At 38.4% G+C, this 13993-nt stretch overlaps 1 protein-coding gene across 1 annotated transcript in view; it reads right to left on the minus strand.

Moving 5' to 3' along the window:
• Positions 1–13993, minus strand: part of NFATC3 (nuclear factor of activated T cells 3) — a 134741-nt gene that overhangs the window by 74088 nt on the left and 46660 nt on the right. Inside the window, 1 exon segment of the mRNA XM_079906388.1 lies at positions 12855–13017. Coding sequence (XP_079762514.1) covers positions 12855–13017 — 163 coding nt within the window.

Below are 13993 nucleotides of genomic sequence, written 5' to 3' on the forward strand. Positions count from 1 at the left end.
CAGCTAAAAATTAATTAATTTAAAAAACAAAGGAAACCCTAATGATTCTACCAGAACAAAAACAAAAACTGCTAGAGATAATAAATGAATTCAACAAAGTAGCAGGACACAAAGTCAACACATGAAAATCAGTTGCATTTCTATACACAAACAGTGAACAACCTGAAAAGGAAATTATGAAAACAATTCCATTTACAATAGCATCAAGAAGAATAAAATACCTAGGAATTAACTCAATCAAAAAGGTTAAAGTTTTACACAATGAAAACTATACAACACTGCTGAAAAAAATTAAAGAAGACATGAATAAATGGAAAAACATCCCATGTTCATTTATTGGAAGATTTATTATTGTTAACATGTCAATACTACCTAAAGCAATCTACAGATTCAATGCAGTCTGCATAAAAATCTCAAAGACATTTTTTGCAGAACAGAAAAATCCATCCTAAAAGTCATATGGAATCTCAAGGGACGCTGAATAGCCAAGACAATCTTCAAAAACAAAGAACAAAACTGAAGACCCACGCTTTCAAATTTCAAAGCTTACTACAAAGCTACCGCAATCAAAACACTGTGGAACTAGTACAAAGACAGACACAGAGACCAATGGGACAGAATAGAGAGCCTAGAAATAAACGCTTGCACATATGGTCAAAGGTTTTTGTTTTGTTTTCTTTTCTTTTCGACTGTACCACACAGGGATCTTAGTTCCCTGATCAGGGATTGAACCTGGGCCCTGGCAGTGCAAGTGCCAAGTCCTAACCACTGGACTGCCAGGGATGATATTTAACAACAATGTTAAGACTATTCAATGAGGACAGGAGAGTCTTTTCAACAAATGATGCTGAGAAAACTGGATAACTACATGCAAAAGAATAAAGCTGGACCCTTACCTAACACCATATACAAAAATTAACTCAAATGGAGAAAAGACCTAAATGTATGATTTTAACTATAAAACTCTTAGGTAATCTTTTTTTTTTTTTTTTTGGGCCACCGCCGTGAGGCTCGTGGAATCTTAGTTCCTTGACCAGGGACTGAACCCAGGCCCTCTGCAGTGAAAGCGCTAAGTACTAACCATTGGGTAATCTTAATCAAAATCCCAGCAGGTTTGTTTTTTTTTTTTAATTTTGGGGGTGTGGTGGGTAGAGATTGACAAGCTGACTCTAAAATTCATACAGAAATGCAAAGGACCTAGAATAACCAATACAATCCTAAAAAAAGACCCACACTATCAAATATCAAGATTTACTATAAAGAAATTGTAATTAATGCAATGTAGTAATGGTACTAAGACAGAACAAATAGTCCAATGGCACAGAATGAAGAGTTAGGGAAGAGAGCCACAGATATATGGCTGGTCACCTGATTTATGACAAAGGCACCAATGTCGTAGAGTAGAAAAATGATGGGCTTTTCAATAATGGTACTGGATCAACTTCTATCCATAAGAAAACAAAATGTATCTTAATCTTTACCTTTAATTCATATACAAAAATTAATTTGAGATAGATCACAGACCTATATGTAAAAGGTAAAGTAATAAAGCTTCCAGAATAAAACACAGGAAACTATCTTCATAACCTTGGAGCAAGCAAAGATTCTTGAAAAGGTATGAAAGCACTTTCCATGGAAAAAAGACTGATAATTTGGACTTCATTAAAATTAAAAACTTCCATTTATCAAAAGACACAATTAAGAAAGTGAAAAAGCAAGCAACAGACTAGGAAAAGAAATGTCATTTGCCATACACATATCTGACAAAGGACTTATATCCAAATATTAAAAACTCCTACAAATCAGTAAGAAAAAGAGACAATTTAAAAATTGGTCAAGAGATGTGAACAGAGACTTCACAAAAAGGACAGTCAAATGTCTGATAAACATATGCAAAGATGTTCAACATCACTGGTTATCAAGAAACAACAATTTAAAAAAAAAAAAAGAAAGAAACAACAATTTAAAACCAGTGTGATACCTCCACATCCCTGTCAGAATGGTTAAAATTAAAAGACAAGAACCAAGTGCTGGTATTATTGGTGAGGATGTAGAGTAACTGGAACTTTCATATATGGCTGGTCAGGAGTAAAAACTGGTACAGCTCCTTTGAAAAACCAGCAATTCCACTCTGAGACATATAAACATATACCAAAAACATGTGAATGCTTCATCCATCAAAAGATATGTGTAAAAAAAAGCATACAGCGGCTTTACTCGTGATATTTGAAAACTGGATACAAACCAAGTGTCAATGAACAGAACGACAGATAAAGAAATTGTAGTAAATTCATACGATGGAATATTATACAGCATTTTTTTTCAAACTACAAAAAAACCCAAACTGGATGAATTTCAAGCTCATGTGTTAAATGAAGCTAGACAGAAAACAGAACACTTCGTATGAGTCCATTTATTAGCAACTCATGAATAAAAAAAATAATCAATGATAATAAATGGTCAGAAGCACAGTTACCTTTGGTTGGAAGATATAAACTGGGAAGGGCACAAGGGAGTCTTCTGGGGTGCTTAAAACATTCTATACCTTAACCTGTTTGTAGTTTTACGCGTGTGTGAGTATGTGTGTGCGTGTGTCTGTGTGTGTATGAAAAATTCATTGAGCTATACATGTTAATATTTGTGTACTTTAATGATGCATTCCCATACAGCAGTAAAACATTTTTTAAAAGTCTGCACATACAGAAAAAAATCAAGGCATTTTTCCCAGGCTTGAGAACCAAGCACACCACTCTTATGTGTAATGGTCAGATTGGTCTGGAATGGCAATTGGTGTCATCCTCTTTCTCTTTCTGAATATTAAAAAATTCTCAGAACATCCAGTCCCTACCATCAGGAAACTTACACAAGCCGCTTAGATAGCCTCATCCACCAGAGGGCAGACAGCAGAAGCAAGAAGAACTACAATCCTGCAGCCTGTGGAACAAAAACCACATTCACAGAAAGACAGACAAGATGAAAAGGCAGAGGGCTATGTACCAGATGACGGAACAAGATAAAACCCGAGAAAAACAACTAAATCAAGTAGAATAGGCAACCTTCCAGAAAAAGATTTCAGAATAATGATAGTGAAGATGATCCAGGACCTCGGAAAAAGAATGGAGGCAAAGATTGAGAAGATGCAAGAAATGTTTAACAAAGACCTAGAAGAATTAAAGAACAAACAAACAGAGATGAACAATACAATAACTGAAATGAAAACTACACTAGAAGGAATCAATAGCAGAATAACTGAGGCAGAAGAATGGATAAGTGACCTGGAAGATGGAATGGTGGAATTCATTACTGTGGAACAGAATAAAGAAAAGAATGAAAAAAAATGAAGACAGCCTAAGAGACCTTTGAGACAACATTAAACGCAACATTTGCATTACAGGGGTCCCAGAAGGAGGACAGAAAGAGAAAGGACCAGAGAAAATATCTGAAGAGATTATAGTCAAAAACTTCCCTAACATGGGAAAGGAAATAGCCAACCAAGTTCAGGAAGCACAGAGGGTCTCATACAGGATAAACCCAAGGAGAAACACGCCGAGACACATAGTAATCAATTTGGCAAAAATTAAAGACAAAGAAAAATTATTGAAAGCAGCAAGGGAAAAATGACAAATAACATATAAGGAAACTCCCATAAGGTTAACAGCTGATTTCTCAGCAGAAACTCTACAAGCCAGAAGGGAATGGCATGATATACTTAAAGTGATGAAAGGGAAGAACCTACAACCAAGATTACTCTACCCAGCAAGGATCTCATTCAGATTTGATGGAGAAATCAAAAGCTTTACAGACAAGCAAAAGATAACAGAATTCAGCACCACCAAAACAGCTCTACAACTAATGGTGAAGGAACTTCTCTAAGTGGGAAACACAAGCGAAGAAAAGGACCTACAAAAAGAAACCCAAAACAATTAAGGAAATGGTCATAGGAACATACATATCGATAATTACCTTCAACGTGAATGGATTAAATGCTCCAACCAAAAGACACAGGCTTGCTGAATGGATACAAAAACAAGACCCATCTATATGCTGTCTACAAGAGACCCACTTCAGACCTAGGGACACATTCAGACTGAAAGTGAGGGGATGGAAAAAGATATTCCATGCAAATGGAAATCAAAAGAAAGCCGGAGTAGCCATACTCATATCAGATAAAACAGACTTTAAAATAAAGAATGTTACAAGAGACAACGAAGGACACTACATAATGATGAAGGGATCAATCCAAGAAGATATAACAATTATAAATATAATGCACTCAACATAGGACCACCTCAATACATAAGGCAACTGCTAAAAGCTATAAAAGAGGAAATCGACAGTAACACAATAATAGTGGCAGACTTTAACAACTCACTTACACCAATGGACAGATCATACAAAATGAAAATAAATAAAGAAACAGAAGCTTTAAATGACACAATAGATCACATAGATTTCATTGATGCTTATAGGACATTCCATCCAAAAACAGCAGATTACACTTTCTTCTCAAGTGTGCACAGAACATTCTCCAGGATAGATCACATCTTGGGTCACAAATCAAGCCTCAGTAAATTTAAGAAAATTGAAATCATATCAAGCATCCTTTCTGACCACAACGCTATGAGATTAGAAATGAATTACAGGGAAAAAAACGTAAAAAAACACAAACACATGGAGGCTAAACAATACGTTACTAAATAACCAAGAGATCACTGAAGAAATCAAAGAGGAAATCAAAAAATACCTAGAGACAAATGACAATGAAAACACGATGATCCAAAACCTATGGGATGCAGCAAAAGCAGTTCTAAGAGGGAAGTTTATAGCTATACAAACCTACCTCAAGAAACAAGAAAAATCTCAAATAAACAATCTAACCTTACACCTACAGGAACTGGAGAAAGAAGAACAAACAAAACCCAAAGTTAGCACAAGGAAAGAAATCATAAAGATCAGAGCAGAAATAAATGAAATAGAAACAAAGAAAACAATAGCAAATATCAATAAAACGAAAAGCTGGTTCTTTAAGAAGATAAACAAAATTGATACACCATTAGCCAGACTCATCAAGAAAAAGAGGGAGAGGACTCAAATCAATAAAATTAGATAAGAAAAAGGAGAAGTTACAACAGACACTGCAGAAATACAAAGCATCCTAAGAGACTACTACAAGCAACTCTATGCCAATAAAATGGACAACCTGGAAGAAATAGACAAATTCTTAGAAAGGTATAACCTTCCAAGACTGAACCAGGAAGAAATAGAAAATATGAACAGACCAATCACAAGTAATGAAATTGAAACTGTGATGAAAAATCTTCCAACAAACAAAAGTCCAGGACCAGATGGACTCACAGGTGAATTCCATCAAACATTTAGAAAAGAGCTAACACTCATCCTTCTCAAACTCTTCCAAAGAACTGCAGTGGAAGGAACACTCCCAAACTCATTCTATGAGGCCACCATCACCCTGCTATCAAAACCAGACAAAGATACTACAAAAAAAGAAAATTATAGACCAATATCACTGATGAATATAGATGCAAAAATCCTCAACAAAATACTAGCAAACAGAATCCAACAACACATTAAAAGGATTATACACCATGATCAAGTGGGATTCATCCTAGGGATGCAAGGATTCTTCAATATACGTTAAGCAATCAATGCGATACACCATATTAACAAACTGAAGAATAAAAACCATATGATCATCTCAATAGATGCAGAAAAATCTTTTGACAAAATTCAACACCCATTTATGTTAAAAACTCTCCAGAAAGCAGGCAAAGAGGGAACCTACCTCAACATAATAAAGGCCATATACGACAAACCCACAGCAAACATCATTCTCAATGGTGAAAAACTGAAAGCACTTCCTCTAAAATCAGGAACAAGACAAGGATGTCCACTCTCACCACTATTATTCAACATAGTTTTGGAAGTCCTAGCCATGGCAATCAGAGAAGAAAAAGAAATAAAAGGAATACAGATTGGAAAAGAAGAAGTAAAACTGTCACTGTTTGCAGATGACATGATACTATACATACAGAATCCTAAAGATGCTACCAGAAAACTACTAGAGCTAATCAATGAATTCGGTAAAGTTGCAGGATACAAAATTAATGCACAGAAATCTCTTGCATTCCTATACACTAATGATGAAAAATTTGAAAGAGAAATTAAGGAAACACTCCCATTTACCACTGCAACAAAAAGAATAAAATACCTAGGAATAAACCTACCTAGGGAGACAAAAGACCTGTATGCAGAAAACTATAAGAAACTGATGAAAGAAATTAAAGATGATACCAACAGATGGAGAGATATACCATATTCTTGGATTGGAAGAATCAATATTGTGAAAATGACTATACTACCCAAAGCAATCTACAGATTTAATGCAATCCCTATCAAATTACCAATGGCATTTTTTACGGAACTAGAACAAAAAATCTTAAAATTTGTATGGAAACACAAAGACCCCGAATAGACAAAGCAGTCTTGATGGAAAAAGACAGAGTGGGAGGAATAAGACTCCCTGACTTCAGACTATACTACAAAGCTACAGTAATGAAGACAATAGGGTGCTGGCACAAAAACAGAAACACAGGGCTTCCCTGGTGGCGCAGTGGTTGAGAGTCCGCCTGCCGATGCAGGGGACACGGGTTCGTGCCCCGGTACGGGAAGATCCCACATGCCGCAGAGTGGCTGGGCCCGTGAGCCATGGCCGCCGAGCCTGCGCGTCCGGAGCCTGTGCTCTGCAACGGGAGAGGCCACAACAGTGAGAGGCCCACGTACAGCAAAAAAAAACAAAAAAAAAAAAACAGAAACACAGATCAATGGAACAAGATAGAAATCCCAGAGATAAACCCACGCACCTATGGTCAACTAATCTATGACAAAGGAGGCAAGGATATACAATAGAGAAAAGACAGTCTCTTCAATAAGTGGTGCTGGGAAAACTGGACAGCTACATGTAAAAGAATGAAATTAGAACACTCCCTAACACCACACACAAAAATAAACTCAATATGGATTTGAGACCTAAATGTAAGACCGGACACTATAAAACTCTTAGAGGAAAACACAGGAACAACACTCTTTGATATAAATCACAGCAAGGTCTTTTTTGATCCACCTCTTAGAGTAATGGAAATAAAAACAAAAATAAGCAAATGGGACCTAATGAAACTTCAAAGCTTTTGCACAGCAAAGGAAACCATAAACAAGACAACCCTCAGAATGGGAGAAAATATTTGAAAATGAATCAACGGACAAAGAATTAATTTCCAAAATATATAAATAGCTCATGCAGCTCAATATTAAAAAAACAAACAACCCAATCCAAAAATGGGCAGAAGACCTAAATAGACATTTCTCCAAAGAAGACATACAGATGGCCAAGAAGCACATGAAATGCTGCTCAACATCACTAATTATTAGAGAAATGCAAATCAAAACTACAATGAGGTATCACCTCACACCAGTTAGAATGGGCATCATCAGAAAATCTACAAACAACAAATGCTGGAGAGGGTGTGGAGAAAAGGGAACCCTCTTGCACTGTTGGTGGAAATGTAAATTGATACAGCCACTATGGAGAAGAGTATGGAGGTTCCTTAAAAAACTAAAAATAGAATTACCATATGACCCAGCAATCCCACTACTGGGCATATACCCAGAGAAAACCATAATTCAAAAAGACGCATGCACCCCAATGTTCACTGCAGCACTATTTACAATAGCTAGGACATGGAAGCAACCTAAATGCCCATCAACAGACGAATGGATAAAGCAGATGTGGTACATATATACAATGGAATATTACTCAGCCATAAAAAGGAACGAAATTGGGTCATTTGTTGAGACGTGGATGGATCTAGAGACTCTCATACAGAGTGAAGTAAGTCAGAATGAGAAAAACAAATATTGTATATTAACGCATATATGTGGAACCTAGAAAAATGGTACAGATGAACCAGTTTGCAGGGCAGAAATTGAGACACAGATGTAGAGAACAAACGTATGGACACCAAGGGGGGAAGTGGTGGTGGGGTGGTGGTGGTGGTGGTGAATGAATTGGGCGATTGGGATTGACATGTATACACTGATGTGTATAAAACTGATGACTAACAAGAACCTGCTGTTTAAAAAAAATAAAATTAAATTAAAAAAAATTCTCAGAATAGTGTAGAAATCTTACAAATATTCTTCTTAGTTCCTGGAGAGGGGCCACCTCTGCTGGTGGAAAAAATGTGGTCTCAGAAGTGGGCATGCACAAATAGAGTGTTCCATACAAAGCATACAGCTCTGCAAGTGTGGTAGAGTATGTACAATCAGGAATGTTTCTTTTTCAATTTGGCATGACCTGCTCTCATCATATAATGCTTATTTTCCTCTTGATATTAGAAAAAGAAAAAGAACTTCTGGATAAAGACAATGAAATGAAGTAGTATCACAATCTTCTTCCCCTAATACCTAACAAAATAAACAAAATGTATATGTGTGGGGGGTAGGAAACAGCCAAAAATCTACCAGTAATAACCAAATAAAGAACAACTTTGAGCTATAAACTTCAAAAGGGCAAGGGGGTGGTGAGGACTGTGAAACAGAAGACTCTGATGCAGTATGGCAGAGCTGCTAACCAATCCATACCTTCACTCACCAGGAACGGTAATAGGAAAAGTGAGCAAATAAAATTAAAGAGTAAATTAATGGAATAAAAGTAATAAAGTGGGAAAATAAAATAGCAGAGAATGCTAACTAATTTGTAGCAAAGTAGATCAAAGTTCTAAGTAGGCAACTCTGAGGCAAGTCAAGGAAAAACTCTGCCTCACGAAGAAAAGATCCTGCATTCTGCTCCAGAGCCTTTGGCAGAGGCAAAAAAGGTCAGAAGTGCTTTCATCTTCCAGAACTCTCGTGTTGTACAAGAGGAACAAGCAAAGCTCATGAAAATATGATACATACTAACATACTGGGAGTGGGCCACATACATGATATTGTTCACTTTCTTGAGCCAAACCCAACAAGGTCTATCCTAAACTAATTCTCTACCTCTTTACCCCAATCGCCTCAGGCTATAGACTAAAGCTCTCAAACAAAATGGGAGGAAAAGACAAGGCAATTAGGCAACCATAATATACATGGTTTGTTTTTGTTTTTATTTAAGGAAAAAAGTAGGAAATTATGCAAAAGACAGTTGAAAATACAATAAAAATGAAAACAAAACCTCCCCTCAACACACACACACAGGAAACAGAACACAGAAATTGACTGCTGGTGAATGCTCCACACTAAAAGAGTCAAGAATATAAATTCAATAAATCATGAGACCAAATATAATGATAAAATATCAAATGAGTGGTAAGTGGAGCCAAGGAACCAATTTAAAATTCAAAACACAAAACACAGTCGCAGGGGGCTTCCCTGGTGGCGCAGTGGTTGAGAGTCCACCTGCCGATGCAGGGGACACGGGTTTGTGCCCCGGTCTGGGAAGATCCCACATGCCGCAGAGCGGCTGGGCCCGTGAGCCATGGCCACTGATCCTGCGCATCCAGAGTCTGTGCTCGCAACGGGAGAGGCCACAACAGTGAAAGGCCCGCGTACCGCAAAAAACAAAAAAAGAATCCGCCTGCCAATGCAGGGGACACGGGTTCGAGCCCTGGTCTGGGAAGATTCCACATGCCGCGGAGCAACTAAGCCCGTGGGCCACAACTACTGAGCCTGTGTTCTAGAGCCCGCAAGCCACAACTACAGAAGCCCGCATGCATAGAGCCCATGCTCCACAAGAGAAGCCACCGCAATAAGAAGCCTGCGCACCGCAACGAAGAGCATCCCCCACGTGCCGCAACTAGAGAAAGTCCACGGGCAGCAACGAAGACCCAATGCAGCCATAAATAAATAAATAAATAGATAGATAGATAGATAAATAAATAAATAGGTTTACTAAAAAAAAAAAAAAATACATTAAAGTATCCCGAGAAAAGAACATAGATATGGAGGACTGACAAAGAAGTCAACATGTGAATAGTAACTGGAGCCTCAGAAGTAAAGACAAAACATATAGAACAGGAAATATATAGATACATAATGTAGAAAATTTTTCTTGCAGGAAGGAAGAATCTCAATTTGAAAGGGAACATCATAGGTAGTGGGGAAGACTGAAAAAGAAACATCAACCTCCAGACATACTCTGGTTAAGTAATTTCAAGTATAATGAATGATATAATTTCTAAAGAAACAAGTTAGAAAAAAAAAATAAGTCACTCACAAGGAGAATATAAAACACTGATAATATTCAAAGTGTTAGTCTCCCTTTAAGCAGGGAGCCCTGGCAGTGGAAGGACCCGAGTCCTAACCACCAGACTGCCAGGGAATTCCCCCGTCCCAGCCGCGATTTTTTTTGGCAGGGAATCAGTTTTTAATTAAAGGAATACTGTGGAAACAAATCACTTGTACTCCCAAAAGATTTTGTTCATTTAAGCACTTGTAAATAACTTCTTTCACAAGGCAAAGATACAAGAAATGGGGAATTCCCTGGCAGTCCCAGTGGTTAGGACTCTGCGCTTTCACTGCCGAGCCTGGGTTCAATCCCTGGTCCGGGAACTAAGACCTCACAAGCTGCTCGGTGCAGCCATTTATAAACAAAGGTGGGGGGGGGGGCGGGCTTCCCTGGTGGTCCAGGGGTAAAGAATCCACCTTACAATGCAGGGTACCCTGGTTCGATCCCTGGTCAGGGAACTAAGATTCCACATGTCGTGGGGCAACTAAGCCCGCGTACCACAACTACTGAGCTCGCGCGCCTCAACTACAGCCCATGTGCAGCAAACTACAGGGCCCACGAGCTCTGGAACCCGGCGCACTACAACTACAGAGCCGAAGCGCCCTGCAGCCTGAGCGTCACAACTAGAGAAGAGAAAACCCAGGCTTCCCTGGTGGCGCAGTGGTTGAGAGTCCGCCTGCCGATGCAGGGGACACGGGTTCGTGCCCCGGTCCGGGAGGATCCCACATGCCGTGGAGCGGCTGGGCCCGTGGGCCATGGGTGCTGGGCCTGCGCGTCCGGAGCCTGTGCTCCGCAACAGGAGAGGCCACAACAGTGAGAGGCCCGCGTACCGCAAAAAAAAAAAAAAAAAAGATTATTATACATAGCCATTCTGATGTTTGAGTATATAAAGGCAACAAATAAACATTCTCAATCATGAAAGAATGCAAGGAATATAGAATCCAAAGCCCTCCTTAAACAAACAAAAACACTTGAAAAAGAAAAAATAAAAAAGAATTAGTAGTGGGCTTCCCTGGTGGCACAGTGGTTGAGAGTCCGCCTGCCGATGCAGGGGACACGGGTTCGTGCCCCGGTCCGGGAGGATCCCACATGCTGCGGAGCGGCTGGGCCCGTGGGCCATGGCCGCTGAGCCTGCGTGTCCGGAGCCTGCGCTCCGCAACGGGAGAGGCCACAACAGTGAGAGGCCCACGTACCGCAAAAAAATAAAAAAATTAAAAAAATTAAAAAAAAAAGAATTAGTAGTAATCACTGAATCCAACTATCAACACATATAGGACTAAGCTAAATAACAGGAGTGGTGGGACATGAGGCAGGGAGATGTCTATAGATCTGTAAGGAAGAATAATATAAGCATCAAAATTCAGGAGGTAGAGGGTAGTGTACGTAGGCCTCTCACTGTTGTGGCCTCTCCTGTTGCTGAGCACAGGCTCCGGACGCACAGGCTCAGCGGCCATGGCTCACGGGCCTAGCCGCTCCACGGCATGTGGGATCTTCCCGGACCGGGGCACGAACCCGTGTCCCCTGCATCGGCAGGCAGACTCTCAACCACTGAGCCACCAGGGAAGCCCCCATATAGTTTTATTTCTGTTTCATTTTTTAAATGTTTCATTCAAGTAAAATTAAGGTTAATATTCAATTCTTTTTAAAAAAAAATAATTTTATTTATTTATTTATTTTTGGCTGTGTTGGGTCTTCGTTTCTGTGCGAGGGCTTTCTCTAGTTGCGGCGAGCGGGGGCCACTCTTCATCGCAGTGCGCGGGCCTCTCACTATCACGGCCTCTCTTGTTGCGGAGCACAGGCTCCAGACGCGCAGGCTCAGTAGTTGTGGCTCACGGGCCTAGTTGCTCCGCAGCAATGTGGGATCTTCCCAGACCAGGGCTCGAACCCGTGTCCCCTGCATTGGCAGGCAGACTCTCAACCACTGCACCACCAGGGAAGCCCAATATTCAATTCTTATGAGTCAAAACTTACATATTATATTTTATACACTCGAATATTATATAATTATAATAATTTCACTTTAGTTTTATTTTCTAATAAATTCAAATAAAAATTAATTACAAAGATGTTCAACATAATCCTATCCTTAAAAAAAGTCCATGCATTTTTCTAGTCATCCATCTAGTCTTCCACTAAACATACACACAGAGAATTATCTGGAATGTTAATCAAATGTTAACAACTGCTTATTTCTGAGGGGGTTAGATTTTAGGTATTTTATTGCTTTATTCTTTCTACTTTTCTGTATTATTTGGACTTTAAACAAGCATGTATTGTACTTATAAACATAACACAATTTTTTTTTAGATCAGAAAAACAACTATTTGACCATTATAATCTTTCCCCTGAGTTTCACCAGCTGGAGAGTCAGTCCAGGAAGAATATCTTTTAGCCTAGCAAAAAAAAAAACACCTCAACGCGGAATTGCTATCAACAAGGACACAAAACCTCAATGTAAGCTTTCTAGGTTTGAAAATTTTCACTCTTCGGGCTCAGCAGTACCTGACTGAATAGACCATATCATTAACAGATGTATGGTATCTGCAGAAACATCCCCAAAATCTCATACCTTCACAACAGGATGTCCCCCAGTAGATGCTTTCACTGCTCCTCGGCTACCTTCAGTTTCATAATGGGCTCGATGATGAGTTTTAGGTTGCACTTCTATTTTCAGTTCATATTGTCCAAAATGAGTTGGTAAAGGCCAGTCTAGTGGAGGTAATGAAGACGTGCTATAAACAAAACACACAAAGATGCATTTCACCATGCTAGTATTGTCAAGCAATGATTCAAATTACTTGCACCAACATTTCTTCCCATGATCATTGAAGCAAAGTATTCAAAAAATAAAATAAAAAAAGAAAACATCACTTAATAAGTTATAACACTGGATATGGTGGGTGTTTAAGAAATAATTCTTTAACCTGAAGAATAAAATCAATTTTATCTACTTTTTAGTTTCGTATATATATTTTTTAAAAGGATAAATTCTAACATTTCATAAACTGTAACTTTCTCAAATATGTGTATATAATTACAAAAACAATCAAAATTTAAACAGCTTAAAGGGGAGAGGTTCATTTAGATATATTAGCATTGAAAATATGGCATTAGAAAAGAAACAACTTCTACGTCCACAGGTCAAATATTAATGGACCCAAACCTAGAATGATTTGTATTAGAAAGTAATATCTTCTTAATGATTGGTGAAATGGGACTTTAAAGGTCTCTTCTACCTTTGAAATGCTATCATGCCTACAGTAAATTCCTAAATCATTTCATTACTTCCTTGAATGTCCTCAGCCTAGCTTTACCAGCTACTCTGAAGATCAAAGGTATTAATTTTTATTAGTCTGAAGCAACAACTCAACTTCATCAACTCTCAGCGAGTTTCTGCACTTGTTCAAGCAAACCCCTAAAAAGATTAAGATAATTTTCAGATGCAAAGTGATGGGCTCAAAGGAATCTTCAATACCATAATTCCACATTATATTTTTCTAAAGATCTAGATCCAGAAATAAACATTCATACCAACAAAAAAAATTTTTAAAAAAAGTAAACAGACCCAACTCCATGTGGGGATTTAATACATGGTAAGTTGTCTTTTCTAATCAATTATAGACTAGATTGATTCTATAAATGGCATTGTGGTAACTGATAAGCCACTTAGAAAATAAAGTCATTACAATAGTCTTCACTCCAGTCCTT

The sequence above is a fragment of the Stenella coeruleoalba genome, assembly GCF_951394435.1.
Source record: "Stenella coeruleoalba genome assembly, chromosome: 20".
Taxonomy (NCBI): Eukaryota; Metazoa; Chordata; class Mammalia; order Artiodactyla; family Delphinidae; genus Stenella; species Stenella coeruleoalba.